This window comes from Leucopleurus acutus (assembly GCF_964270905.1).
Source record: "Leucopleurus acutus genome assembly, chromosome: 1".
Lineage (NCBI taxonomy): Eukaryota > Metazoa > Chordata > Mammalia > Artiodactyla > Delphinidae > Leucopleurus > Leucopleurus acutus.
The window spans coordinates 195,711,780-195,739,499 of NC_139142.1; the positions used below are offsets into that span (position 1 = coordinate 195,711,780).

The 27,720-nt window shown below is 50.0% G+C and overlaps 1 protein-coding gene across 5 annotated transcripts in view; it reads right to left on the minus strand.

Annotated features, from left to right (window-relative positions):
* Positions 1-6,280: 6,280 nt before the first annotated feature.
* The window catches only part of FRMD4A (FERM domain containing 4A), a gene marked incomplete at both ends in the record, with an annotated part of 616,891 nt that continues 595,451 nt past the window's right edge, over positions 6,281-27,720 (minus strand). For 3 of the 5 annotated variants that reach the window (XM_082854721.1, XM_082854724.1, XM_082854723.1), the window contains 6 exons: positions 6,281-6,490; positions 19,083-19,179; positions 21,474-22,342; positions 24,200-24,367; positions 25,173-25,410; positions 26,788-26,844. In XM_082854721.1, coding sequence (XP_082710847.1) covers positions 6,388-6,490; positions 19,083-19,179; positions 21,474-22,342; positions 24,200-24,367; positions 25,173-25,410; positions 26,788-26,844 — 1,532 coding nt within the window. Of the gene's footprint in view, positions 6,491-16,720; positions 16,791-19,082; positions 19,180-21,473; positions 22,343-24,199; positions 24,368-25,172; positions 25,411-26,787; positions 26,845-27,720 lie in introns of those variants that run through there. The other 2 variants (XM_082854722.1, XM_082854720.1) reach the window with 1 other exon arrangement.

Genomic DNA, 27,720 nt, shown 5'->3' on the forward strand with positions numbered 1-27,720 from the left:
GTCCATCTAGATCCCATTGTCACCACTTCACTTAATCACCAGGACCGTCTACTCTCCTGCCCTGTTGCCCTCCGGCCACACTGCACTACACAGCCTGGGCCTGGCACGTTCCATCTGTCCCCTCCCGCGCCCACTAGCAGGTGCCACTGGAGGGAGTTCACATGCCAAGCATCGGGTGTCACCTGGGCCCCAAGTGATGCCTGGAGGGCGTTCTCCACCTCCTCTCCTCTCGGGGCTGTTCTCACCTGTGACTCTGCTCCAGCCCGACCCTGCCCTCCTTTCCTGTCTCACCTGGAGGATGGCCTCACCTGTCTTTTCTCACACCGGGTTGAGTATGGAGGCAAAGCTTCAGGTCTGTTTCCCACACTCACCACCTGTTCTTACCTTACTTGGAGGAGAAGGGGTTGCTCCTCCTGTCATGGGCTAGATCTTCCGCTGACCGACCTTGCTTACCCAATACTGTCCTCATGACACGTCTTCTAATGTGCCATGTTAATTTGCTTTCATTTTCCCCCGCCTCCTTCTACTCCCAGGAGGATATATATCTTCTAAGGGCAGGGATTTCACATCCATGTGGTTGACCATGAGATGAGAAAGAAAGTCATCATGGTTGATTATACTTCTACTCCCAGGAGGATATATATCTTCTAAGGGCAGGGATTTCACATCCATGTGGTTTGACCATGAGATGAGAAAGAAAGTCATCATGGTTGATTCCGAGGGTTTTGGCCTGAGCCCTGGAAGATTGGAGTTGCCTCTAACTCAGCTGAGGAAGGTCATTAATGGAGCAGGTTTGGAGGGAACGTCAGAGATTCAGTCTGGATGTGTTAGCACATTAGACATCCATGTGGAGCTGTTGAGTGGGCTGGAGGATTGTACCAGTTTTAGAGCTGAGGTCAGGGTACTGAGAGAAACACAGGTGTCCTCAGCATAAGACACTTAGAACCATGGACAAGATGAGAGCTACAGGAAGTGACTGTGGATGGTAAAGAGGAGGCCTTGAACTGAGCTCTGGGGCACTCTGGCACCCAGACCTCGGGCAGATGAAGAAAACCCTCAAGGAGATTGGCAGGAAGAGCCCTGACTGTGATAAGGAGGAAAACCTGGAGGACACGCTGTCCTGGATTCCAGTGGCAAGAGTGTTTCCATGAAGGACGTGACAGGGACCAGCTGTGCCCATTGCTACTGGTAAGTCACATAGCACGCGAACAGAGGATTAACCATCGGATTTGGCCTTGTGGGGAGGCATCCTTGACCTTGACAAGAGAGGTTTTGGTAGAGTGGGAGGAATGGAAGCATGATTGGAGGGGGTTTGATAGAAAATGGATGAATGAGTGAAGAACAAAAGGAACCTACTCTTCTGTGGGGATAAAAATGTATGGACAGAAAAATGGGGTTTTCTGATTTAAAAAAAAAATCTTGGTGCAATTGCACGCACACGGGCCCTATCGGCTAACCTGCCCACTGTTTATACTCCTGAATTGCAGCCCAGGTCCTTCAGCTGTTACCTGAACAGATAGTGACTGTGCTGGGGGTGTGATTTTGTGCAAGGCAGAGAGGTTATACCACTGCACGTCCTTTCACCTTTTCTCTGCCATCTCTGACCAGGCAGCTCCTTGAATGAGAGATGAGTGAGGGATCCCATTTACACACTTGCTGACCTCTTATCCATGGGGCTCATTTTACTCTCTTCCTTCTATCTGTTTAATGCTGGTGACCTCATTTCCCCTTATGTCGTGGTCGTGTGCCTGTTTGTTTAGTCCACGAGAATGTAAGGTTTTGAGGACCTGGACCCATCACACAATATGGAGTGAATGACTGGCTTCAACAGTGGGCCCCTGCCTGCTTGCTAGCCCACATCAGGGGCTCTCTGATATTCCTCTTTTTAGAGAGAATTTTGTGTCTGAGCCTTTTTGAACTGGTATTCTGGGAGTAAGTAAGGAGAGGGCTGGCTGTTTCTAGTGCTTTCTACGGCAATCAGGTATTTACTGTGTTCCCTAATAACCAAAATAATGACTGTTTGGAATTGCCTTGTTGACACAACGTAAGGGGGGTGCTCGTGTGTGTGCGTGCGTGTGTGTGCGTGTGTGTGTGTATGGGTGGTGAAAGGTAGGAGGGAGTGGGAAAGAAACGGGAATGTCCCAGCGTCCTGTGGGCCAGCTGCTTTCACGTGATAGAGCTTAAAAGGATATAGATTTCTTTCCTGAGCGGCGACATATTTACATGGAAAAGGCTTAACAGAAGATCCTATTTGTTTGCAATCAGTGTTGATCACCTCGGTACAGAGGCCCTCGCTGCTTTGCCAAGGACAGGCTTAGGAAGTATAAGATGCTGTCCTGATGGGCCTGCTTCCAGATGTGCTTCAGGTTCTCAATGGCTTGTTTCCATTTTTGGCAGGGGTTAACTCACACTGGTGGCAAATGCTTCAGCAAGGCTTTCCATCCCGGGATGCTCTTGGCTGCCAGATTTCTAGTTTCATGCTAGTGAAGAGATGCAGTGTGGGTTAGGGGGCCAGGGATGTAGTTGCAGCAAAAGCTCCGCTAAAGTAAGTCAGTCCCCGATTTGCCCATCAGTGTGGGCTTTTTGTACCTGCAGGCCCAGCGGGCTGTTGCTTTGGTGATAGGATTTAGAGGGTGGGTGACAAGAGTTTGAGCTGTGGTACGAACAGCAGTGGTAGTAAAGAGCCTGAGCTTCCTGCCTGTCTCCACAGTTGGCCCTTTTTGTCCTACACAGAACCAGGGACCACAGGGGACAGAGACTAAGGACAACGACCTCCAGAGCCCAGATGCCCTCGGTGTTTCTTCCACGTGGCACTGTCCTGTGGGAACAGTACCCAGCCTAGCACATACTGCACACAGGTAACTATTGGTCATGAGCAGTGATACAGATACTAAAATAGCATCCTAACAAGGGCTGACCTCTCATCTCAAATCCTTTTTGTAGTAGGAGGAATACGTAACAATATATTTGTATAATTAAAAAAGGAAACTAGAATAAGAGGGAATTAGCCTCTACTAAACAAACCAAGCTTGTCTACATGTTGGAGTAAGCCACTGAGAATATCGTCTATATAGACTGACTTTAAAAAAGGAGCCCGATGGGGCACAGGCAACTGAATGAGAGATCCCTGGAGCATGCGTGTTTATCACTTAGAAACAAACAGAATGTCCAAGAGGCAACTGAGATCTTTTCATTTTGAAAATGCTTTAATAAGTGTTGACAACACTGTTTTGCAAAATGTAAAGGTACTATACAAATTCTTAATACAAAAAGAATAAATTAAAAGCAGATTTCTTTTTAATTCTGCAACTTTGTCTACAACATACATCTTTGTCATTGATTACAGTTGAACAGAATCCAGTAAAGTCATTTTACATGCTCTACAAATCAGTTTCAGGAGCAACCTAATCCTTTCTTCCCCATTATTAAACTAGAGTCCATTTTACACGACTTGTAATAAACTATTGACATTAATGTATATGTAAAACTTTACACCTAGTTAATTAAGCAGTAACTGGTCATCTGATAGCACCTGGATGGGGTTTGCTATATGTAGAACTAAACTAATACCGAATGAAAACAACTTGGAATTTGAACGGTTTCAACACTCACCTGCATATGATCAAATTAAAAAAACCCACCTGTCTCACAACAAAGTCTGACGTAGGTGTTTTCACCAGCCTTCTGGCTAAACAGGCAGTTTCTTATACGTATCCAGACTCCTATAGGGGCTTTATATCAGACCAGGGGTTTCATATTTCATCTTAATTTGCTTCAAAGAAACAGGGGTATATAAGGAGCTTGCCAGTGCTTGTGTACAGTAACTATATCATTTCCCACCACACTGATCATTAACCACGTCAGTCTCAAAGGACCAGCATTTTTATGTACATCCTGTAGGAACTGAACGCAGCTCAACAGTAAAACCTGTTTTACTCAATCTCCGTCTTTACTACCAGACCATCATACTGTTTGCCTGAACTGTAATTCTGCCCCGCTATCCTGCCTCCTTTCCTTTCTGCCCCCCGAATCCCACACCCAAGTGTTTAGAAAGAATTTTCGTCTCTCAGTCTTTGTAACCCAACTGGGCTAAAAATTTATCCGACTGACTTCCGACTTGATTTCAAACTACTATCCCTGTTGTATCATCCGCAGTATGTAACCTTGTCACCTCATCTATTTCCCTTTTGACTTTTCCTCTGGGACAGAGTTCAGTTTGATTATTCATGCATCTTCTTTTGGGAGAAAGAATCTGGCCCAATATGGAATGTTTCCGAATGGGGAAAGAAAAACCTGCTGTTTGTAGCTCTGACCATCAAAATAAGAGCAACACCCCTCCCCGTGTCAATCCCCAGAATCGTTTAATATCATCATAACCAATTTTATTTACCCTGCAGGGTTTACCCCTAAAGCGATCTGTGAATATTAATCCCTTCCGCAAGCTGATATCACCAACCCAGCCGTGCACAGAGCCAGGGAACCCCGGCCCTGAACCGTCCAGCCTGGCCCCAGCCTGCTGTGAGCCCCCAGAGGAACCCCACAGTGCTCTTCAAGCTGCAGCAGGGGGAGCACTGTGGGTATTTACTGATATTTCATTTTAACCAATGGTAAGTGTCCATTCTTACCCTCCGGGTCTGGTAGAGTCTATTGTTTATTCTTGGATTACATATACATAAAAAACAAAGCTTTTTCTTGTTACGCTAAAGCTAACTTCAACTCTGCTTGCCCACAAATCTACCCCACCCCAGCTCCTGTCTCTGGCTGTCCACTGCCTTTCCAGTAGGAAGTCATTACAAGTGAGAAAAGAAATTCCGCCCCCCCCCCCGCCCCCCGCCCCGCCACTTGCGCCAATAAGCACAGCATCCCACCTCTGTGGAGACCGTGTTTGTGCCATTTGAAATAACCCAACTACGAGTGTGCACTTGTTAGTATTATAAAAGTATTTTTGAGGCCTTTGAAGATTGATGGCTTTCCAGTTGTGTGTTAAGCATAGCTCAAAACACATGTAAACGTGCAGCTCCCACACACCTTTCTTCTCTCTTCCTTTTTTGGTCCCTGCAGACCATCGGGACACATCAAGGTAGCTGATGTCGTAGGCATATGGGCCCCCTGGGAGCTGATACATTTTTTCAACCCTGCTCTGCCTGCCAGCTAGTAGACATGTGAGTACAGTCTTCCTACCTAAGGGCATAGTTGGGTTCTTGCAAGAAGTGACACGTTGGTAACCGGGTGCCATTGGATCTGCACTCTTTGTCACACAAGTGCTAACAAACAGAAAGTGGGCTACGACAGTGAAACACCTGAATGGATCGCAATGTGCTTTTCCCTTGGCTTCCCATAGAAGATCAAATGAAACACCTTGTGAGAAAAAAACAGGATACACTTTTACTGGTTGGTTTAATGAGAGAGAACCACTTTTGGCAACCATCACCTTACGTTTCCTACAAATCCCCAAAGGAAAGCAGCTTTGTGTCTTGGGCTGAACCCCCCATGCAGGCTGGGGCTAAGCGGACACTCCGCTACTCCCCGTGGGTCTGTTCTCCTTGGGGTCCAGACTCATGGAGATCCAAGTCAGCAATGCCAGCCAGGGGTCCCCCGACGTGACCATCACATTGGGTTAGTTTTCAGGCTCTCGATGGAGAGGGAGGTGGAATGTTCAGGGAGAGGGGTGAGGGGCACACGTTACAGATGGTTGACTTTCACGTGTGGGATGCAGTAGCAGTTGAGGATTTAAAAGAGATTTCATTGCAGAAAGAACGTCTTCCTCTTGGCCCCTCTTAATTTTTTGTGTGTTTTTAGTTTTTAATTTTTTAAAATCTTTGGCAGCATAACTGACTGTGATCCGTGGATGCATCTCTGACGTGTCCAGCTTCTGTTTCTGTTCTTCCTGCTCCCGCAACAGTCACTCCTCCCAGGAAGTATTTCAGCTGTCCGCTGAATACTCCCACGGGGCATGGTCTTCACCGAGTGCTTGGTGGGCCTCCAGGTGGGCCCCAGCTTTCACAGTCTTTCTGGATCACCCTGTACTTAAGTCCCCTCTCCTGGTTTCCACCAATGCCACTAGTCCACAGGAGTCCAGGCCAGCCAGCTTCCCTGATGGTTCCTGGCCAGGGGGCTGTCACGGCAGGGGGGAGCCACCAAGGTGCCATTGAGGATTGGTGCCTGGCTCTCTGGGCAAGGGAGCCAGGGGACACACAGTGGGACCGGAACCTTCCAGAATGTCTCCCCAGTCAGGTTTTTGGAGGGTGAGGGGGACACGGAGACAGGAGAAGAAAAGTGCTGAGGGCCGAAGCTGGTGCAGGTGACACTGCGTCTGGGTAAGGCAAATGAGAGGCAGTGAGGTGATCTCAGAATGGCGTCGAGGCGGCCAGATTGAGGCCGGCTGGCTCACACGAGGGTCCCGGGCTTGGCTTTTTCTTGCCCGTACCACTGGACATCAGCTAGTTCTGGATAGAGGGAGGGATCCAGGAAACAGCTATCATTGTAGCTCCTGCAGGGAGTCCAAGGGCGAGAGGAGACAGTTAGGGGGGAACGTCACTTGGCAGTCTGCGTTCAGAAGTACGTGTCCATAGGGGCCGATAATGATCACTCGTCTTCCCCGTTCATAAGGAACCAGGCCTGCGGCAGTGCTGAGCGCACAGCAGGCTCACGCAGACTGGAGAACATTCACACCCAGGGGACCTAAGCCTTGTGCGTGTGTGGAGGGAAACGGAGCTAACACTTAATGCAGTGGTCCTCGGGCTCGGCTGCATGTGGGACTCACCCGGGAACCCCCAAAACACCCACCGTGGAGATGCAGGTTTAACTGGTCTGGGCTGTGCTTGAGTGTCCGGAGCTTTCAGATCCCCCCACATGACTCTCCCATGCGGCCAAGGCCCAGAACCCCTCCGGCTGGAGGCCTCAGGATTCTTTGTTTTCTCAGAACACTTGCTTGCTTTGTCCTCCCTGAGATCCCAGGTGTAACCAGCGTCCACCAGATTTTTATTCTGTCCTGGAAGCACATGCGAAATGGCAGGTTTCCCTGTAGGGAAACTGAGGTGATATTTTGAATGGAGTCTTAGTGCTGTTTATTTGAAATAACATGTATTGTTGTGTGATTATCAAAAAAAAGTATTGAAAGTGTATAGAAAAGACTTTGTAAAAAACAGACTTGCAGCTGTGCGTCACGACGCAGGTAGGGCACAGTCGTCCCTTGGTACCTGCAGGGAATTGGGTCCAAGAGCCCCCCCTGGATACCAAAGTCCGAGGATGAGCAAGTCCCTGATACAAACTGGTGCAGTACAGTTGGCCCTTCGTATCGGTGGGCTCCTCATCAGTGGATCGGAGGGCCAGCCGACTGTATTTGTTGGGAAAAGCCTGAGTATAAGTGGACCTGTGCAGCTCCAATCTGTGTTGTTCAAGGGTCAGCTGTGGTCTTTGCATATCAAGAAGCAATCACATGGATATGCTGATGCCCATGATCGTTACTAGGCATCATTATTAGGGAAAACGGCCCCTCCCCACTGATCCTAAACTAGATCACACTTTATCTCACTGAATCTAGGAATGGGCTGGAATTTGCCCAGGAGGTGCCCAGACGCTGGTTAATCAGCCCTGCGGCCTGAGGAGATGGGGTCCTACCTTCCTCTCCCTGCCCTGCGGGCCGCACGCAGCCCGACTTGGGCATGGCTGACCTCGGGGCCCTGTGCAGGAACAGCTGCAGAGAGGCCTGGATTACCACCTGTGCTCTTCCTTTGTTTTGAGCTTCTACTCCTAGTAACTTCTGAGTGTTCACTGGTGCTGATTCCTAAAGGGATGAAACCTGCAGGCCTTTAACCACAGCCTTCGGTGTTTGGAATAGCATTCCTGTGAGGGACACGGGTCTGTGCCTCTGAGTTAGTAGGTGTGGGTTTGTTCAAGCTGGGTTTTCAAGTCTGGCCTCCCCAGAGCACACGCCGTTTTGGGGGTAGAAATACCTATCTGGAAACAGCATCAGGACTTTCCATAAATGTCAGCAGATGGTTTCCCCCCCTGCCGCGGATCTCCCCATGCCCTGTGCTACGGTTATGGCTGGGGACGGGTGGCAGGAAGAGACCCAAAGGACAGCAGGTTTCACGAGCGTCTTCAGGACGGCCTCGTGAACCAGTTTATGACTGGGAATGAGCCGTCATCGCCATCTTTCTGTTCGATTCGCTGACTTCTCTAGGAACAAGTGGATGAAGGCATTCTGGGTTTCGTGAAGGTTTCTCATCTGGCTTTTAAAAAACCCGTCAACGCCGGAAAACCCAAGGCCTCTGTGAGCATACCATGGCCTTTAAAGAGAGTCCTGTGCCTGGAACCCCTGAAGTATATACTGGGGTTAATACACTTGAAGGTGGCTTCAGAAGCAAAGTAACATCAAGGCCCTAATTCCGGAACTGGCCCTGCCCGTCTATCACTGTCTTCCGGTGGTAAGTAGCTGATTCCGTCCTACCCACCCTGCAAACTCTCTCTCCACCCTGATAAAACTGACCTGTGCCATCGTGCCTGAGGGATTGAGAGTCTTTTCGTGGCAAAAGGTGGTTGGATCCCACGGTGGACATACGCTGTTCATTGGGGGACAGTCCCTCCCTAACTCTGCGTCGTCCTGGTGGTGGTTTCCACCAGGGTGTCTGCCCTACCCTCACTGAGGGTGGCCAAGTGGCCCAGGGCGGGGCCAGTTAGAGTCCTCTAACCCGTCACTGGTCAGAGATGGGCAAATGCCCGAGCAAGGCCAAGCAGCTTTCACACTACAGGGCTGTCCACTTCCTCCCGAGGATGTGACCGCCAGGAACAGGAAGTAGAGGCAGAGATGGGGAGAGCACGCAAGCTCCGTGCTGCCCGCAGCCACGAGGCCGGTGCGACCATGCAAAACCCGCTAGTTTGTAAAAGAACAGTAGAATCCAAATCCTGTTTCTGGAAGCTGGACTCAATGAAGGTTACGTGCTCAGTGTGGAGAAGACACTTAAGGTTTTTCATTCACCTAAGCTCCAAAGAGCCTTGCTTTTCTTTTTTCCTTCTGGTAAGAATTATCTCCCCGAAGTTTGCGTTTCTAAGAGCTGGCCTAGGTAAGAGTTCCCGGAGGAGACCAGGTGGAATATTCACAACTCAAAAGCACAGGAAGAGAATGGGAGTTCCTCCAAGAAGGACTTTACTTTCCTAAATCCAGTCTTTTACAATGTCTGCAAGCCTTTTGAGGTGAAGAAGGGATGTTTGGGGATTGATAAGAAAAAGGATAGGTAGGCTTTGAATTGCTTCTAGAGCTGCATTTCTGTTCTTGTAAGGACTAGGTTTGTAAGACAAGGACAGTTTCTAATTCCATAAGGAACTGGGTTGCAACTTGATGAATGAAGCCAACAAGATCTTTAAACTTGAACTTGTTTTTTGGACAGGGGTGGCAGCCATGGGATCCGAAGGCGACTTCTGATTTCAGGCTCCCTCCTTGTGGTTGGTCTGTCCGACTTGATTCAGGACTTGGGCAAGGACACATTGTCCTTCTGGTGAGTACCCTTTTGGTTTCTGAATTAGAATGCACTTGGTTCACATTCAAACGTGTAGTTTTCCTGAGAGCAAAACTAAAACAAAAAGTGGAGGGCATGGGTCAAACCCCTAACGAGAGACAACTGTCTCCAAAGCCCAAGGCTCCCGGGTAAGGATAGGGTGGTCACAGCCAAGCAAGGGTCACAACAGGTCACTGGCCACCTGCAGGAAAAGTCCATGTAATGAGACCCCTGGTCACGGGCAAAGCTGTCCACCAGGACAAAGAAGTATCCTGTGAAAGGTAAACTGTCAAACAAAACCCAAGTCCCAGCCCTAAGCTCACACCTTAGGCTATAGAGAATACTTTCTTCATTCTAGGAAAAACTCCGCAAATGGGATCCCACTCATCTAAATGCTTTAAGGGTGCCCCCCACCCCGGCCTTAGGAACCACCCACAGCACTTCTGTGTTAAAAATTTTTTTGGTCTGTCTGCATACACAAGGACCAATCTTACTGAAGACAAACTAAAATGGCAATGGTCACCATGAGGAATGTTCCAGTTAGCCAAGATTGTTCACTTCAGAAGTGCACCTGAAAGCAAGGGCTCCCAAATCAAGCAAGTGGAATGGGATACCTATTTTAATTGGCGTGAGGAAGCCTCCAGAAGGCTTCAAACTTCCCAAATAGCTTCACTGAAAGATTCACTGCAAAAGGATAATAAAACAAAGATACAAGAGATGCCCAAAATAAGACTGTAAGACTGATGTTAACTCCTACTCTCCCCCCTCTCCACCTTGCCTCATTATACTCTCCTCCGTCTGCACTGTCTCCCCACTTTGAAGAGACTGCGTGACTGTAAACAAGGTCATCAAGTTGGTGGCCTTACGAACACCCCATATCTGCCCTCAAAGAAGGACCCCCATTTGGGCTCTCCCAGGGTTGATGGGACTCCATGGATTCTCCTGTAACTGCTACCAGTTATTCCCTTCAACAGCCAAGGGGAAACTAAAATTAATGGAAAACCTTGCCAAATTCTGGTAGATTAGTGGAGCTATACTCTCTAAACCCCAGTTGTTCCAGAGCCTGCAGATGGGATCCTGGTAAATCTGGCAGAAGCTGGAAGGGGTGAGAATTCTGACCAGAGTCAGCTCTCCTGAATCTCTGTTTGCAGTGCCCAGTTGAGAGAGAAAGGTAAATCGTTCATGTCCCTTCCTTTCCAAATCCAGACCCATTGGTTGATCTTTTCTCTCCCAGGGACAGCTGTTGCCTTCTTGTTTGTCTCGTTTTGTGTCCTGAGAACTTGGCTCGGCGACCGTCAGGTTGGGCAGATAAAACAGAAATGTAAGTTGCACCTTACATTGGTGGATTAGTGCCAGCCCTCAGGGGAACTAAGTCTTTCCTTCTTTGGGAGTGGCTCTGGAGCTTGGGAGAGTGGTGTCCTTTGCACCCTCATTGGGAATGCCTCTTGCATTCATGGGGTCTTTCAATAGGGCCAGGAATATTTACTGTTTGTCCCCCTGACAAGATATTTAAAAGGATTGTTTAAGTAGCTCTATGGTCAGAAGTTGGCCAAACTGCTGGACGCTGATATACAGAGCCCGTTAGGAACTTTTTAAAGGCTTTGTCCCCCAAGTCAAAATGAAGCTATGTACCCAGAGGGAAAGAAAAACATTCCAAAGACAAAGCTCTAAATCTAGAGCGTAGGAATCTCTTGAATTCCATCTTAGTTGAAGATCTTCTCTCTGATCTAAAGAAGCAAATAGAAGATAATGTAGTTGGATGGGCTACGATGTCATTCACGTTGCAACCCAATTCCCCGACTGTCCTTGTCTTACAGACCTAGTCTTTACAAGCACAGAGATGCAGCTCTAGAGGCAGTTCAAAGCTCACCTGTCCTTTCTGTCAATCCCCAGACATCCCTTCTTCATCTCAGCAGGCTTGCAGACATTGTAAAATACCTGGATTTAAGAAAGAAAAGTCCTTCCTGGACGAAGTTCCATTTTTTTCTCCTGTGCCTTTGAGTTGTGAATGTTCCACCTGGTCTCCTCCGAGAATTCTTACCTAGGCCAGCTCTTAGAAACACAAACTTCAGGCAGGTAATTACTTCAGGCAGGTAATTCTCACCAGAAGGAAAAATAGATGGGGAAGGCTATTTGGAGCTTAGGTGAATGAAAAACCTTAAGTGTCTTCTCCACAAATAGTAATGAAAAGCGTTAGCCATCTGAGCAGGTAACCCTACCTTACTCCAACTTCCAGAAACAGGATTTGGATAAAAGTGTTCTTCTATAAACTAGTAAGTTTTGCATTATTGTACCTGTCTCATAGGTAAAATTTTAAAACAAAAGCTTTACGATCTCTGCATCTGTCTGTATGTTTATCTATGTACATTGTATGTTTGTAATGTTTTTCTACCTCTGTGGTATTGCCAAAATTAATTTGCAAAAGAGCATATTTAATTGGCTTAAAGCAAAATAAGCGATTATCAAATTAAGTATTCTAAAACTCTGAAATACAGAAACTTAACCCAAATGTTTTTCAAGTTCGCATGATCTAGGAAAAATCTTTAGTAAACAAAAGCTAACTTAAGTTTGTTGGTTTAATTAAAGTAGGTATGTTAAATATAGTGCATATGTACAACTTTTATTCTACCTGGGTTTATTAGTCAAATAAGTTCACGTTAATCTCTGTTACAAAATTTGTCACCAAGGAAGAGAACTTAAGATGTTGGCTAGCTGTTTAATGCTTCGAGAAATTTTCATGACTAATCTAAACAGAATTGTTAAGAACACAGGAACAAATTTCTCACTGGGTAGACGTTTTTTCCTGTTGATAAGCAACTGCCTCTTTTGTAGCAAAGAAATTACTTCAAAACGTCATCCCTATATGGGGCACCCCCATCATTTCTGCATAGTGACTGAGGAACTCATTTTACTGGCCAGGTAATCCGAGAACCCTGGAGAGTCCTTCTTAGGCTATACAGGCTGCATTCAGGACTCGGAGAAAAGACTAATGACATCATTAAAACCCAATTAGGAAAATTTCCTGAGACTTTGACCAAGGTGCTGTCACTGGTCCTTTTGCATCTAAGGTCCTTGCCTTTTGAAAAACCTAAGCTCACTCCCGAGGAAACAGTACCTGGCAGACCCATGCATCTGCTTCAGTCTCCATACTGTGACCCTCAAATTGCCCAACAGGACCTATTAAAAAAAATGGCTAGTCATCTATTCTCTATTCCTCCTACAGGTTAAAAAGCGTATTACAGCCTGACACTGACACCCCTCATGACCTACTTCCTGGAGAATACAGCCACTGGAAAAGACCCCAACTAAAGGACTCCTGCTTCCCTCCTTGGAAAGGATCTTTTCTGGTACTGCTCGCCAGTTCCTGCACAGCTAAATTTGAAGGCATCCGGCCCACCTGAAAGGAGTAACAGGACCAGAATGAACCAGCAAAGCCACAGGTGATCTCACACTTAAGATCTCCCGGCACCAGAAGCAGACAACCTCGGACATAGATAGACAGCTATCCCAAGACAACGGGCCACGCCTGTGTAACTTAACTTGATTTCCGCCACTGTTCTCTTTACTGTGGAAATCATGATAGGGGAAGTTAACCAGACTCCCCCACTTATCTGCTTTCTCTCCGGGTTGCCCGTGTCTTCCAGGCAATTGCCAAGCGAGGTAACCTTTCAGACGCTGTATTTGTCATTTAAAACTCCGATCTGTCTGTAAGGTTGGAGACTCCCCGGTCCTTCCTGTAACCTGATTTTCCTTCTATCATCCTTGGTGCCACCTTAAGCAACAGCTGAAGTCCCTTCGATGTCAGCTACAGTGTTAAACTTTTGCAGCCCGGTCTCTCAGTGCCTTATTTTTACCTTTCTCCGATCATAACTCTCCTTGCCCTGTCTGACACAAATGCCTTGTACACCGTAGTACATTTGTGCCCCCATGTTCTAAATCAGATTTCAGAGGATTTGTCTCTTACCTTCTGAAGATGTTACACTGCTTAGGTTTATTGTTCAGTTACATGGGAAGCGTTGCCAACTAAGTGATGATAAATCTTCTTGGGTTATTTGTATTTTAATAACACTTAATTATTAATATAATTAAGTGTTCTAGAAATTGTGTGAAATTCCTAGAAATCTGATATGTCTTGGTATAAGGTTATCAGTCATAATTCTGGTTATCTTAAAATACTGTCTGTCAATCACAGAAATAACCAAATTTCCTTGTCAATTCCATTATAATGAACTCTCATCAGATCTTTAGCACTGGGCATTTTTAAGTTCTTTTGTCATTGACAGACAGTTATTGTTTTACTCTGACGCTTTTGCAAAAGTGAGATTCATGGCAAGGAACCTACCAAGAACTCTTGACCACCACATGGCTGCCACATCACAAGGGGCCAAACCTTGGGTACGTATTTCACACCTGATGAAGGCTCCGCCTGACTTCCGGTCCCGTGCAAAAAAGCTGCAGCCCTCAAACCAATCAAACCGACCAGCCACCATCGAGACAGACAGACAGACTGCTTCCTCCCAACATGTCAGACCAAGAGCGTGTCTGCCTTTCCATTCTGCCTTCCCTCTCTGACCGTCCTTCTCCTAATTCTCACGCTGTGAAGGTTTTTATGATTCTTGCTGTCCATCTTTTTTGCTTTGCTCTGGCCTGGAAAGATAATGCCACTGTTCACATATCTAAGGCCATTGCAAAGCGGGCTAAATCTAACCTCAAAGACTCTGAATTATCATGATGCCAGTGATTACACTGTTCTGTCCATCACAGACTGCTCCCTGATTTCCAATGCCTCCGTTTCTCTGGACCAAACAGCCAGCCCACCTTTCTGTTGTGTCCCACTCCCTAGCCCTGGGGATCTACTTCCTTGTCTCTGGTTAACACCCCGGGGAACCCTGCATCCAGGCTCTGTACAAAGAAAGGGACGCGAGGCAAGGGAAAGAGAATAAAACCACCTGTGCTGTCTACAGACCCTTCAGGTGTACTGGCCTCCACGGCTGTCACCTTTTGGGGCCCGAGCCACAGATGGAAACGGGAATTACCGGGAAGCATTCAGTGGTTCAAAATCTGCTTCCTTTGGTGCAGCCCTACTCCGCCGGCCAGGAGCTGATACAAATGAGGCCACGACCAGGAATCTCTCCTTACCTCTTGAAGATTCCAGAATCTGCTGGTAAAGCAACAGCTGCCCAATGAAAATCCCTAGACTCTCTGGCCAGAGTTGTTCTTGAAAATAAGAGAAGCCTCTGGTTGATCATCCTTCAGCTGAACAAGGAGATGCCTGTGCTGTGACCAGCACCGCCTGCTGCACCTGGATCAACACTGCTGGGGAAGGTGAGACTCAGCCACGTGAGGCTACTGAACAAGCCAGTCACTTTCTCAGGCCAACAAACCAGCCCACGGGATCTTTCTTTGGGGATTATTCTGCCTATACTACTACAGCAGTCGCCGTAGTGTGCTGTATTCTCGCAAAAGCTTTAAACGCAACTTTGCAGCCGCTAGCTACCAAGCAAATGATCTCCCTCAGAACAGAACATACGAAAAGGAACGAAGAGAATGACCGACTGAAAGACCATGAACCCAGTGCCGTGACCTGTGAAGACCACACAGAGATGCAGCAAAAAGAACCCGGTAAGAACTCCACAGCCACAGCTGGGAGTAGCGCTAATGCCTTAAACTTTGATCACTTCTCTTAATTAGGCTCAGAGTCTGATGAAAAGGGGGTAGTTGTTAAAAACAAGACAGCAGACCCAAAATGAAGTCGCTTAGGCTAGGTTCCATATCACCAAACCGAGGCTTAACTTTATAGTTTCAGCTCCCCCAGAAAGGAGTCTTTAACCAGTCAAATCGGGACTCGCCGGATCAGCACATCTGCCCGACAGACCCCTGCCGTCCCCTAACGGAGAGCGACTGGGCTACAACCAACCCGCTTTTTCAGCTGGTGTAACTTCCTCGTTCCCGCTCCTTTCTGCCTGCATGTCTTTCGTTTTGTACAGCTCCTTTCTATCTGCCTGATTCATGAATCACTGAAATAAAGCCAGTAAGCTCTTTCAAATATACTCAGTCGAATTCTTTTAACACCATCTTCCTCTCAAAGGCTCAGCCCCTGTTTTCCGAATCCCCCATCTGCCAGCTCAGGGCACTTGCAGTAAAAATTGTTCCACGTCTCCCCCCTTTGGGTCAGGATCTTGTCCTACCCTACTTTTCAGGCTGAAGTCTCGCTCTTTCTCTACAGCAAAATGACACTCCGCTGTTCCCCAGACACCCCTGCTTGTTTCTGCATCTGTGCTGCTTTCGCCCTTGAACTGGCCTCCACCCTTCGAGACCCCCTCCTCGCACCCCGGGCCTTGGAAGGGATCCCTCTCGCCTTGGAAACCTTTTAGCATTTTGTTTAAAGTCTCAGGGTATTTAATACATAAGTGCTGCAAGAATCATTTTTTGATTGAATAAACTTACCACTTTTTTTTTTTTAGCCACTTCTGAATGGTATCTTTTTTAGTTAACCCTTGAAATGCTCTTAATTTCAATACCTTGTCTCCCCCTGAGGACAGGAACCAGACCAGGTGTTCGTGTTTCTATGCCCGCTGTAGCAGGGCTTTGCAAATTCCAGCGTGCATTTGATTCACCCAGGGACCCTGTTAAAATGCAGATTCGAATTCAGTATGTCCAGGAGTCTACCTCCTAACAGGCTCCTGGGTGATGAGGAGGATGCCGCTCGTCGGTGGATCACAGTTTGGAAAGCAGGGCCCTACGGCACTTGGTAGAGTGCGCAGCCGTCACTCAAGAACGCTGGGATGACATCGTGGGTGACCAGGTGGTTCTGGATGAGCTCAGCCTGCCCTTGGCGCCTTGAGATACAAACTGCATGCTGCTGTTCTTTTCAACCAACGTTGAGTACTAAAAGTACCCGTAAAAGCTTCTACCAGTATCTGCATGTACGAAGAGCCTGGGAAAGTCTAAAACATACTCTGTGGTCTTTTCTGGGAAGTAGCAGTGGGGATATCTAACACACACACACACCTGATGTAAAAACATACATCTAAACATCGACTTCCACATGTATCTAGAAATAAGACATGAAAATAACGGCTTCCACACCACTCAGATGTTTCCTTCTGGAAATTATGATACATACGGCCAAAGGCAACACAGATGCAGCACATCTGAGATCACAGACTCATGAACAGTGAAGGGGGAAGGCTGTAAGAACGAAACATGCCCTTACGATACCTCTATTCATCAGTACTTTGGTGAGTTGGAGACTCAGACCCATCCATAATGGGCGAGTTTTCTGTTGCTTCTCTGAACAAAGGAAAGCAGAAGGAAGAGAAGAGAGGTCAGGTTAAAGAGAGGAGCTGACACAGACACGATGAGTAGCTTATTAATGCACTGGAAGGCCCAGCTGACTGTGCACCCAAGCGCTAGTGACACATAACACAGGCCGTGCGTAGCTTTCAGCCCCCTCGCGGGCGTCACAGACCGCTTTAGTTTTGTTAGGAAGGCAGCCAGGCTTTGGCACTTTTGACCCATTTCTTATTATCACATCACAGAGAACAGGTATTGTTCGTTAATGATAATTCAACTCAATCTGATAAAAGAGTTTAAGGACCAGAATTCCTTTTTGTTCCAAATTGGTCTCGAATCCTCACTAGCTGTGTGTGATCAAACATGGGCATGTTCCCAGATCCACTCCAGGGGAAAGGCAGGTGAGGCGTGCTCATAAGTTCCAAAGCCTGCTGTCCGTCAAGTAACAGTCATGTATGGAGATCAGGTGGGCCTGGGTGTGATCCAGAAAATTTGGAGGAGCCAGAAAGACAGCCTGAAATCTGAAGGTCCTTATCCGGGGTGACATGGGTTAGCCAGTGGAGGTACCATAGACACAGAAGACCTGTCATTCTTTTTATGAATCTGTCTTCTTGAAACTCTTGGGCCCTAAGCCCTGCAGCAGCTGCCTGACCACACGAGCTAGAGCTGGGGTGTGGATGGTACGTAAGGTAGTGTTAGAAGAGTGTGTAATAAGGACAGGGGTACCTGCTGCCCAACAGACCAGGCAGTGGGAGTGGACACAGAACACCGGCAGTTGGGACCGCAGGGTCTGTTAACTCAAGAGCGTAAGGGGCAGCGTGCGGTGGGTCGGTGATGGGTCGTCAAACCTAAGTGCACCAGCATCCCCTGGAGGGCGCTAACACACAGACCGCCGGGCGCCACCCCGAGTTTCTGATTCAGTGGGTCATGGATGGGCCCGACAAGTGCATTTCTAACAGGACCCCAGGTGATGCTTACGCTGCCGGTCTGGGGTACCACATTTTAAGAACCACTGGCTTGGTGGCAAAAGACGAGGCTTCGGGGTGGGCCCACGGAGTGCAGGGCTGAAATTCCAGCACCGTCCAGCTGTGCGACATTGGGAAGACACTGATTTTTCTCTGAGCCTCATCTATAAAACTAAAAAAATCTGGGCACTTCCCTTGCAGGATTGCAGTGAGGATTATACGAGCTCAGATATGTTAGCAGAAGCTTCCAGCCTTTGAGTACACAGCAATCACTCAATAAATGCGAGCTCCCCTTCTGTCAAATACCAAGGCTGAATTAAAGCCTGGTTTAAAATCGCTAGAGATGAATCTGCAGCAACAAAACGTGTCTGCCGAGAACAGAGCCTGAAAGGAGGGGCCGGTTCGGGTCCTGTAGTTTCCCTCTGGCGTAACTCACAGCTGTCAGATTTTCCCAGACATCCCCACGGATGCCCCAGCAAACGAGAAGCTGAATAAAGCTGGATAAAGGGACCTCTTATTCCTTTAGCCAATCGATAATGATAGAATGGAACATCCACTTAAGAGTCCACGTCTTAGGAGCAACGGAAGAGGCAGGGATGGTGAGGGGAGCAGGAGGCAGGTCGCGTGTATCTGCCGGACTCTTCTGTACATGAAAACATCCTAAGTGTCCATGAGGTTTACTGTGCTATGTGGTGTTCTCTGCCTACATTTAAAGCTGAAAGAGGAGCCGAGTTTTGTTTCCTCATTTACTGTGGGCCACCTCTTCAGAGTCTCTAGGTACCCGATGGTTCTGAACAAGGGCTTGGCCGGGACTGAGACAGAATCTGAGCCTTCTGCTTTTTCTTCCTTAAGAAGCATCCTGACACCAAGACAGTGGATACACGGCCAAGCATGCAGAGCAGCAGGCTGGGGCTCAGGCCGGGGGTGGGTGTGGGTGGGTTCCTGAATCTCTCCTTGGCTGGCCTGGGGTGATCGCAACCCAAGTCCAGTGCTGTCTGGAATTCTGGCCACAGAAGCACACTGGGCTCCCTCCACATTTTCAGGACCATCACCAACTTTGAAGGAGAGTAGAGAGAATTCACCCGAATAAAGGGACGGCGCTGGAAAGGAGGGGGTGGAAGGTAACAGCAGTGCCTGGGGCTTCTCCGGAGAGGAAGAAGTTCCCAGCGCTGTACGTCGTTCCCGGTTTCCCAGTACCTCACTCTCCTGCCGATAAACCCTCTGTCACTAGGATCTTACACCTGCTATGCTCTAACTGACGAAGAACGCGGAGGATCACTGCTAACCAGGAAGGGAGGGTCGGAGGTCTGAAGGGGGAACTCACCCGGTCCGCCAGGTTAGGATGTGGTGAGGGCTGCCGGGGGGCGTCGCTCCAACTTCACTGGACGGCGTTGAGCTTCTCTGGCTTTGAGGTAAGGCAGCTGCGTGTAGGTGGCGCAGAAGAGACACAGGTCAGACACGGGGCAGTAAAGGAGCTTCTTTCCAGAGATGCTGCCTGTGGCCCCGTGGCAGGGTCCCGTGGGAAAACGTCCACCCCTCTCCTCTCCCCACGTTTGGCCAATGACGTTTTCTCCCCCCAGCTGTGCAGCTCCATTCTGAGTCAAGCTCGCTTGGGGTCCTAGGTCCCCGCTTTGCCACTGGGAAGTGGCCACAGGGATGGCGACAGTCCCCACTGTCCTCGGAGGGGGGCCTGGGCTGGCCTAGCTCAGGGAGGACCTGTTTCTCTGCACAGGGCGTTTCCAGATATGGCCCCAATGTTAAAACCGTTCTTTATTACGAACAGAGAACCTCCAGAAAGGTTCTCTGAGCTTGTGGTCTCTGCCGTTTCAGGCTTGTAATTTACCATGTCAGGACCCTTCAAATGGGGCAGGGCTTTTCAAAGCTCATCCAAACCCGACCACGTGGAGCTTACTGATGTGGGCAGGATTTGTTTAGTTGGGAAAACTCAGTAGGAAGTAAATCCTACTTAAATGCATCCCTCTGCTTCCTTGGGAATGCAATCTTTTTCATTAGGATGCTTAGTCTAAAATACGTTCCAAAAGATTTACCGAATCTCTTAAGGTAAAGCAGATCTACTAGACAAGTGCTACGGTTTCAACAGAACATAAATACTCCTGACCTTGTCCAACCTCAGCTTCTCCTAATAGGGTTACAGGGGACCATGGTCTTTAAATGATACACATAATACATTCATTATTCTCAAAATCCTCCTAGGAAGTTGATGGCATAATTCACTGGGCTGATTTACAGATGACAGAGGAATCTGGAGAAGGTTCTCGGACCTTGAAGTCCACGGTTCTCTCACGCTTGCGTGAACCATATTTATTCCTGTCTCTGCAACTTGACATTTGGCAATGACATAACAAACGAGTCACTGGGAATCTGGGGAGAAGTTGCAGAAGCCCTGTGAGCTGGCACACCCGGGCAGCCGGCCGGTCCTTCCTTTTCGCCCTGTTCTCCCCAGGCCCCAAGAATCTCCTTCAGTCCCCCAAAGAGGAACCTGCCCCCCGCCCCATTTTCTGTCTATAAGATCACTCTCCCTTCCCTGGATTTCTGCCCGCCCTTAACCTTCTTTCCAGTCGCAAGTCAAATCCTGACTTGGACTTCCTTCCATTTGCTGCTCTCATTTTATCCTGATACTTTAAAAATCATTTTTCATTATGTCTCAAAATCCTCTCCCACTTACTTTCCTACAGTCAGTGTGATGCAGTCTCTTTTTAATTGGCTCTTATCAGGCGATTCATGATCGGGCAGCATCCCATCTACCAACTAGAAAGGCGCTCCGATCAAGTCTCATCACCGCACAATCTCCCCTCTTTGTGGGTGCTAAGATATATAAATGAGTTAGAAACCCCGCAGGGACGTGGAGACTGCTGGACACTTTTTTTTTTTATCATCGTTATTCTTTCCTGGAGACGGAGTGGGAAGGGGATTAACTTAAGGGAGAGAATGGGTTTCTTCCATGTTTCACTTGATTCGGTACTGCTCGACGCCCTGAGTACAAGGATATGCGGTAACCCTTCCTCTGATGATGAAAACTTTTAAGATGTAACAACGGGGCATCAGAAGCACTTTACAAACATTACTTTGGTCAGAACATAACATCCGTGAGATCTCGAGGAGCAGTCTCGAGTTTTCCGGGAAGTCACCAGGGGAAGTCACAGGCAGAGCTCCCACTTCATTCTGTAGCCGGTCTGCGCCACCTGGGGGAGACACTGGCCAAATCTCAGGGCTTCAAGTGTTCCTCTCCCCTGCAAGGGTACCGCTCAGGTCTCTAACCCACTGCTGCCCCTCACCTACTACTGTCGCCCCCTTCACCAGGGTAAAGGCGCACCTTTGACTGGATAAACCCTGAAAGACACGGACTTCACCCACTGCTTGGATCTCCGTCCTTACAAGGACAAGTGGCTGCGGGGATGGTCTGCACCCCTACTCAGGAAGCTGATATGGGAGACGGCGGTGCGCGCAGTCCGCTGGGCTGGGGCGGGGCTTAGGATGCGCTGCCCCGCCCCTTCCCAGGTCTTCCTCACGCGGCAAAACCTAGGCTCGAGTGGGAGGGGTGAGGAAGGAGGGGAAGGAAGGTCTCACACACCTGACAGCTAGGTTTCTAGAATTAACTATCTCTTCTTCCTGCCTGCTCTAAGAAAACCTTCAATCCCCACCAGTTCACCTCCATACCGACCAGGTGCGCGCCGAGCCGTCCGCCCCTCCTCACCTGACGTGGCCTTGCACATCTGGGGCATCCTGGTGACCCTGCTGTGCGCCACGAAGGTGCTCTGGGAGGAGGCGCTGTACTGGGAGCCGCCGTCCGAGGAGGCGGAGCTGGCGTGCGACAGGCGGCTGTGCTCCTTGTGCGAGGCGCTCGAGCGCTGGTACCACTGGCGCAGCTCGTCCGAGACGGCGGCGCGGCCCGCGCCCTTGTCGTGGGTGCCGCCGTCGCGGCCCAGCGACGGAGTCCGCAGGATCTGCGAGCGCGACGGCGTCAGGCGGCCCGCGTCGCCCTCGTCGCCGCCGCGCCAGCTCTCCCGGAACAGGCCGCCGGCCGTGTACGAGTTGGAGGTCTTGAACTGCGCCTTGACGCTGTAGTGGCCCTCCTGGTCGCTCTCCAGGCTGCGCACCACCACGGGCGTGGCGCCGCCCTCCACGTACAGCGGGTACTCCTTGATGCGGTACTGCGAGCTGGGCTGGCTCTGGCTGTGCAGGTAGACGCCGTGGCCGTGGCCGCCGCCGCGCGCCGCCAGGTTGGGCATGCTGCCCGAGTTCGCCGCGCCCAGCGCGCCCGCCGCCCGTTGCCGCTGCCGCTGCCGCGCGCGCGCCTTGGACGGCGAGTCCTCGGCCAGCGTGGAGTAGTTGGCATTCATCTGCGCCGGGTAGTAGTGCTCCGAGCTCGAGTGGCTGGTGCACGACGAGCAGTCGTCCATGGGGTCCGAGCCGTTGCTGCTGCGAGTCCGTGGCGTGTAGAAGTCGGGGCTCCCCGTGTCGTTCTCCGAGCCCAGGAGCTTGCCCTGGGACTCCAAGCTGGAGCTCCGGTGCCGAAAGTGCAGGGCGAGGCTGTGCAGCCGCGTGGGGCTGAGGTCCACCGACCTGCGGGGAGACCACGGCGCGCTGGGTCTGGGGGCGCCTGGGGGAGGGGCTGGCGGCTCTGCGATGCTCCGATCGTCGGACTCGGAAAGAGCGCGAGGCCGCAAGGCCCAGAGCCTCCCGCAAACGCGCATCTAGAAGAGCAAGTCTAAGGGCGGGGACCCTGGGGATCCAGGTGCTTCCCATCCCTCCCAGGTGAAGACCAGCCGGGAGCGGACGCTGATCCCCGGAGGAGAGCCGGGCCTCCGCCGTGATTTTCGATTCCAAATGGGCGATGGGGACAAAGTGCCCACGTAAGGGCTTCTGAAAAAAGTATGCCAATAGCCAGGTGTTTTTTTTTTTTTTTTTCTTTTAAAGGTGGAAAGAGGTTCTATAGACACAGCGAACCAAGATCATCCCCGTTCTGGTATTATGTTAAGCCAGATGAAATGCCCATTTTTGTAGGTCAAGAAACAGCCCGGCAGAAGCAATCATATGGTTCCACCAGTACTATTACGAGTACTGGACAGATTTCCATTTCCCCATGAACACTTGTCTAAAACGGAAGGTTGGTGGCACATGGAACCCTTAAGAATGACGGATGCAAATACTTACCACTCCACTCCTTTGTTTACAATCCATTCTGCTCATTGCAGCCACACGATAAATGTCCATCAGTATGGCAGGGGGCAGAGTACAAGGACTCCACAGAAATTCACCGTGGCTGGGTTGCCCAAGTACAGGAAGAGGCGATTCCCAGGGCTGTCACTCAGGTTAGACTGCGAAGTCCCCACTGTGTGGCCCTCCTTGACTCGGGCCTCAGTTTCCTCTCTGGTCCCACCCCGCTCCATCACTTTGTTCTGGCCACACCGGCCTCCTGGAACATGCTGAGTGCAGGCCTGTGTCTGGGGCCTTGACCCTGCTGTTCCCTGAATATCCTTAGAGCTTGCTACCCCCCTCCATCCAGGTCTCTGCTCAAATGCCACCCTATTAGATAAGCCTTTGCCGATGCTCTCCTTTAAATGGTCTCCCCCTTCACTCACTCACCCTGTTCATTTTCCTTCTCAGTACTTATCACCACTGAGTTATTTCTTTACTGTGACTCTCTTCCTACTAAAACGTCAGTCTGATGAGGGTACAGCGTGGTCTGTTTCGTCCACGGCTCTATGCCCAAGAATAGTACCTGGTACATATAGGCACTTGATAAATATCTGTTGCATGAATGAGTGAATGAGAGAATGAATGGACAAGAGACTCTTGCCTGGAGAGCTCAGTCGTACCCTACATAAATGGTTCACCACTTACAGAAGATCACACCATCTGTCCTTTGAGCTGCAGTCCCTGTGGACTTTAAAGTTTTAGAGAAAATGGAGTGATGGCTTTGGTTTTTCCTCTGTTTAGGAGAGGAAGGTGTGATTCACCGAAGCCTCACGTTTGCCTGTTCCTTTTGCTCTTGAATGAATTTACACCTTGGGGCATTAAAGGAAGTCCAGGATACATGAGGACTGTCCAGTAAAGATCACCCCACCAGGGCGAGGTTGTTCTGGCCCTGGTGCTCTTCCCTGCTAACCTGGGGAGCCGTTCCGGCCTCCACTTCTGCGGCTTAGGGAAGCTCCTTCCATGCCCACTGTCTCCAGGGGATTATCCGTCCGACTCCCGGTACCCACTGGGCGTGGACAGTGGGATATAACGTGTCTCTTGGCTCCCACGGGCTTCCGGCTGCCAGCTCAGTTCTTGATTTCTGCTTCACTTAGAGAAGAACCTACCTCGCTGGTTCAGTCCTGACTCCAGCTCTCGGCTTATCTGGGCCAGCGTGGGTCCAACAATGCCAAAATTCTACAAAGGCAGGCGTGGTCTAGGGAGGGAGATGGGTGGACTCACCTCGTGGAATGCACGTAGTGGGGACTCCGGACTCGGAGGTCGGGTGTGGACGGCATGCTGCACTGCGAGTTCCAGGGTGGGAGGCTGCGGATGGGGCTGGTCTGCAGGGAGCTGCCTCCCCCTCCCGCTTCAGCGCAGCTCCCCGTGCTGGGGAAGCGCTTGTGGCTACTGCAAAGCAGAGGAGGCCACGCTGGTCACTGCCAGACAGAGCTGCACCTTCTCGCGGGTCGCTGACCATGTATGGCCTTGGGCCTTCAATCTCGGTGTCGGGAAGCTTGCCCGGGACTCCCCCAGAAGTGGGTGAGTCCTTTTCCCTGACGCCCAGAGCAATGTGCGATGAAGACCCTCACCAGCCTTCTCCGGGACCGGCAGTGTGACTGTTCTGCGAAGCCCCTCCCCTGAACCACAGTTTCTGTTTTCTAAGAGACAGATATTTACCTGTCTGGGTACCCACTGGGAGCTTTGTAGGACATAATGAAAGGAAAGGAGAAGAACAGAGCAGCAGTCCAAAAACGCCTTCGCAAACCCCTCTCTCCCACGTCAGCTGAGTAATGAGCTGCTGATACACAGCTAAGGTTACAGCTGTCCGGCTCCAGAATTCTCTTAGCTGATAGCTCAGGATTCTGAGCCACTCTGGGATTCTTAACGAGTGGACTCTCTCATTCGCCACTTCGGAGTACTGCTGCCTAAGATTTCCTAATTCATTAATTCCCATGGAATCTAACGACATTCAAGCCAGCGGCCAACGCGTGGATTGGGAGCCCAGACCCCCGTTTCCCTGGGAAGGACGAATCTGCACCTCGAGCATGTCAGCAGCAGAGGGCGCTGTGGCGCAGCCCTGCTGAAAGGCAGCGCCAGGGAGGCGCACCCAGGGCGGTGGGGATCGGTGGCTTGCGGATGCTACTTAGGACAGCCCTGGGAGTCTGTCCAAGCGTGGACAGTGGCCTCGTGTGGCCTTCCCGGCCCAGCTCACCTGGAGTGACTGTGGGAGGAACGCTTCTTGACCTTCTCGTAAGGCTCATCTAATGAGGACTCGCTCCACATTTTGGGCTTTATGGGCGACTTGTCATAGTCGTTGCGGTGATAGTGCATCTGCCTGAGTCCCTCCAGGGACTGCGGAGGGGGCGGCCGGTTGTGCGACGGTGGCCGAGGAGGGAGCCCTTTGTGAGGGGACTGTAAGGGGGACAGTGTGCTGGTGACCTGAGAGTCTTCTGCACAAAGAGGAAAGAGAGGAAGTGAGCAAGGGTCATCCTTCCCGCCTACGCCCCCACCAGACGCCACCGCCCTACCCCAACTCCGCCCAGACCCAGCCTCAGCGGGCACGTGCTACAGTTTCACTCTTTTACCCTCAGATCAGTAAGGAAAGAGCCCCTGGCAGGAGCAAGCCTGCAATGGGAGTTGGGGCCCATGTGAAGCAACAATGCCCCTTGGGAGGTCGGGGGTCTGACACACGGGGAGGAAACTGATCACAGGCGATGCATCGACCTCAGCTAATGACAATCTATACCTCCCCCGTTACAGAGGAGTCTCCCTCAAACGTTCCCGTTTCCTCCCCTGCAGAGACTGGGGCCCACAGAGGCCACAGGCTGGATCTCTGATATTCAAATCATGCCCCCTGCTCCCCTGCAGGCCTGTCCTTTCCTCCCACCAGTGTAATGAATTAAAATATGACAATCTGATGGCAAATAGCGGGGCCGAGACAACTGGGTAAATACCCCGCCAGCCGTTCCCCACATCAGCGTCAGTGATTATTATCCTTGCAGTTATTATGATGGCTAGGAGCCACGCAGATCTTTCATGTTCTCTGTCTGAATCGCCACTTACACTGCCCGCCTGAGGTTTCCCTAAAGGGCAAAAAATGTAACTGCCACTCAACAGATCTCCACGTCATTAATGCCTTGACCTCCCCAGGTTGGGTTTAAATCCATGGGAACCTTCTCAGAGATGCTTCTGGGTTTGGAATCCCTTCTTCCCCGATGTGTGGTGGTGGTGATGATGGGCTGGGGGGAGGGGACGGGTCACTTCTGTTTTTGTAAGAATTTCCCAGGAAAAGACTCTGAGAATCACTAGGGTTTTAGAGGTCAATGGGAGATAAGAAGACAGTTTCCTAGGCCTGAGCAGGCATCTAAAGGGACATCTCCCCTTCACTTTCACTGTTTCTCGGGAAGGTGCGGAGGCGTGTTTGCTTCTGCCTACCCCCAGGCTCTGCTAGCAGGTTTCAATCTTTGTGACCCAAACCAATGGCCACCTCTTTCCTCCAGAAATTATAAATACTCCAAAGGAAACTATGCGTGTTTAAATTGTCTGTTCAGGTTAAAATGTGGTTTTGGCCACTAAAAATGTAGAACACCATTCACGATCACCTTAAATCTTACCTCCGGGCCACAGGACATAACAAAATTCCAACAGACGTGTGTTTCTGTAGCTCCCACCCTCTCTCAGCCAAACAGACGACCAATGGGAAATGAAAGAATCACAGGGAACCCGGCACCATGTTGGTCTGGCTCCTGGCTTTCCACTGGGCTGTCCCAGACTACACACAGCTTAATCCCAGTTCCGAGTTCTCAAGCAGGAAACAGACAACCTACCATCTTCTAGAACTAGGGCATCCGACAGGGAACTGTCTTCACTGGCAATATTTCCATCTGAGAAGACAAAAAGCAAAAGTCTATGAGGTGAGCGCATCCCTTAGACAAAGCCCTGTCTGTGAAAAGAGTGGGTTCCCGCCATCCCATACCCTCCTCTCTCAGAAAATATAACCATGAAACACAATCAAAATGCTGTTGGGCATTTCTTTTGACAGTCCTGTGGTGGGTCATGACTCACCCCCCATCCCTGACACTGCAATGTGCCCGGTCTTTGTTTCATTGGCGACAGCAACGCTCAGCAGTTTCATACCCAATATAAAGGCCACCTGGCCTGGCCGAGCCACATCATCGCCCCAGCCCATCTCAGGGCGTGTTCTGACTCAACCCGAGGAGGTGAACTGCCGTTTGTTCTACACGAGCGAAACTAGGGCGAGGAGCTCGGCTTGGCTCCTGTGGCAGTAAATGGCTTCTCAAAAAACTTCTTGAATCGTCAGCAGAGAAAACAAGCTTCTAAATAAATACAGCTTCTCTCTCCAAAGCCTATTCTCATAGACACTATGCAATTAACCATGAGAACACACCCAGATGGAGACACAAAGGGAATCCTCCCCCTGTAACAGCTGGGGAAACTGAGGGACGTCTAGGGAGGCGTGGTTTGTCTGAGGCTGCGCTGCTCTCCTGGCTAAGTCAGCAAAAGGTGCCGGGTCTTTAGATTCCAAGCTTAATGTTTTCTCTCTTCAAATAACAAACCAGGCTAAGGCGAGGAAGAACACGAATCACTCCTCCAATTGAAGTGGGCTCGTCGTGTGATGAAACGTTATTTCAAGGAGGCAGCAAAATGGGGAAGGTACATCCTTGAGCGGTTAAAAACGAACGGCTGCGGGCATAGATGGGACCAAGCTGGTCACATAGCGATTTACAAACAGACTCTGC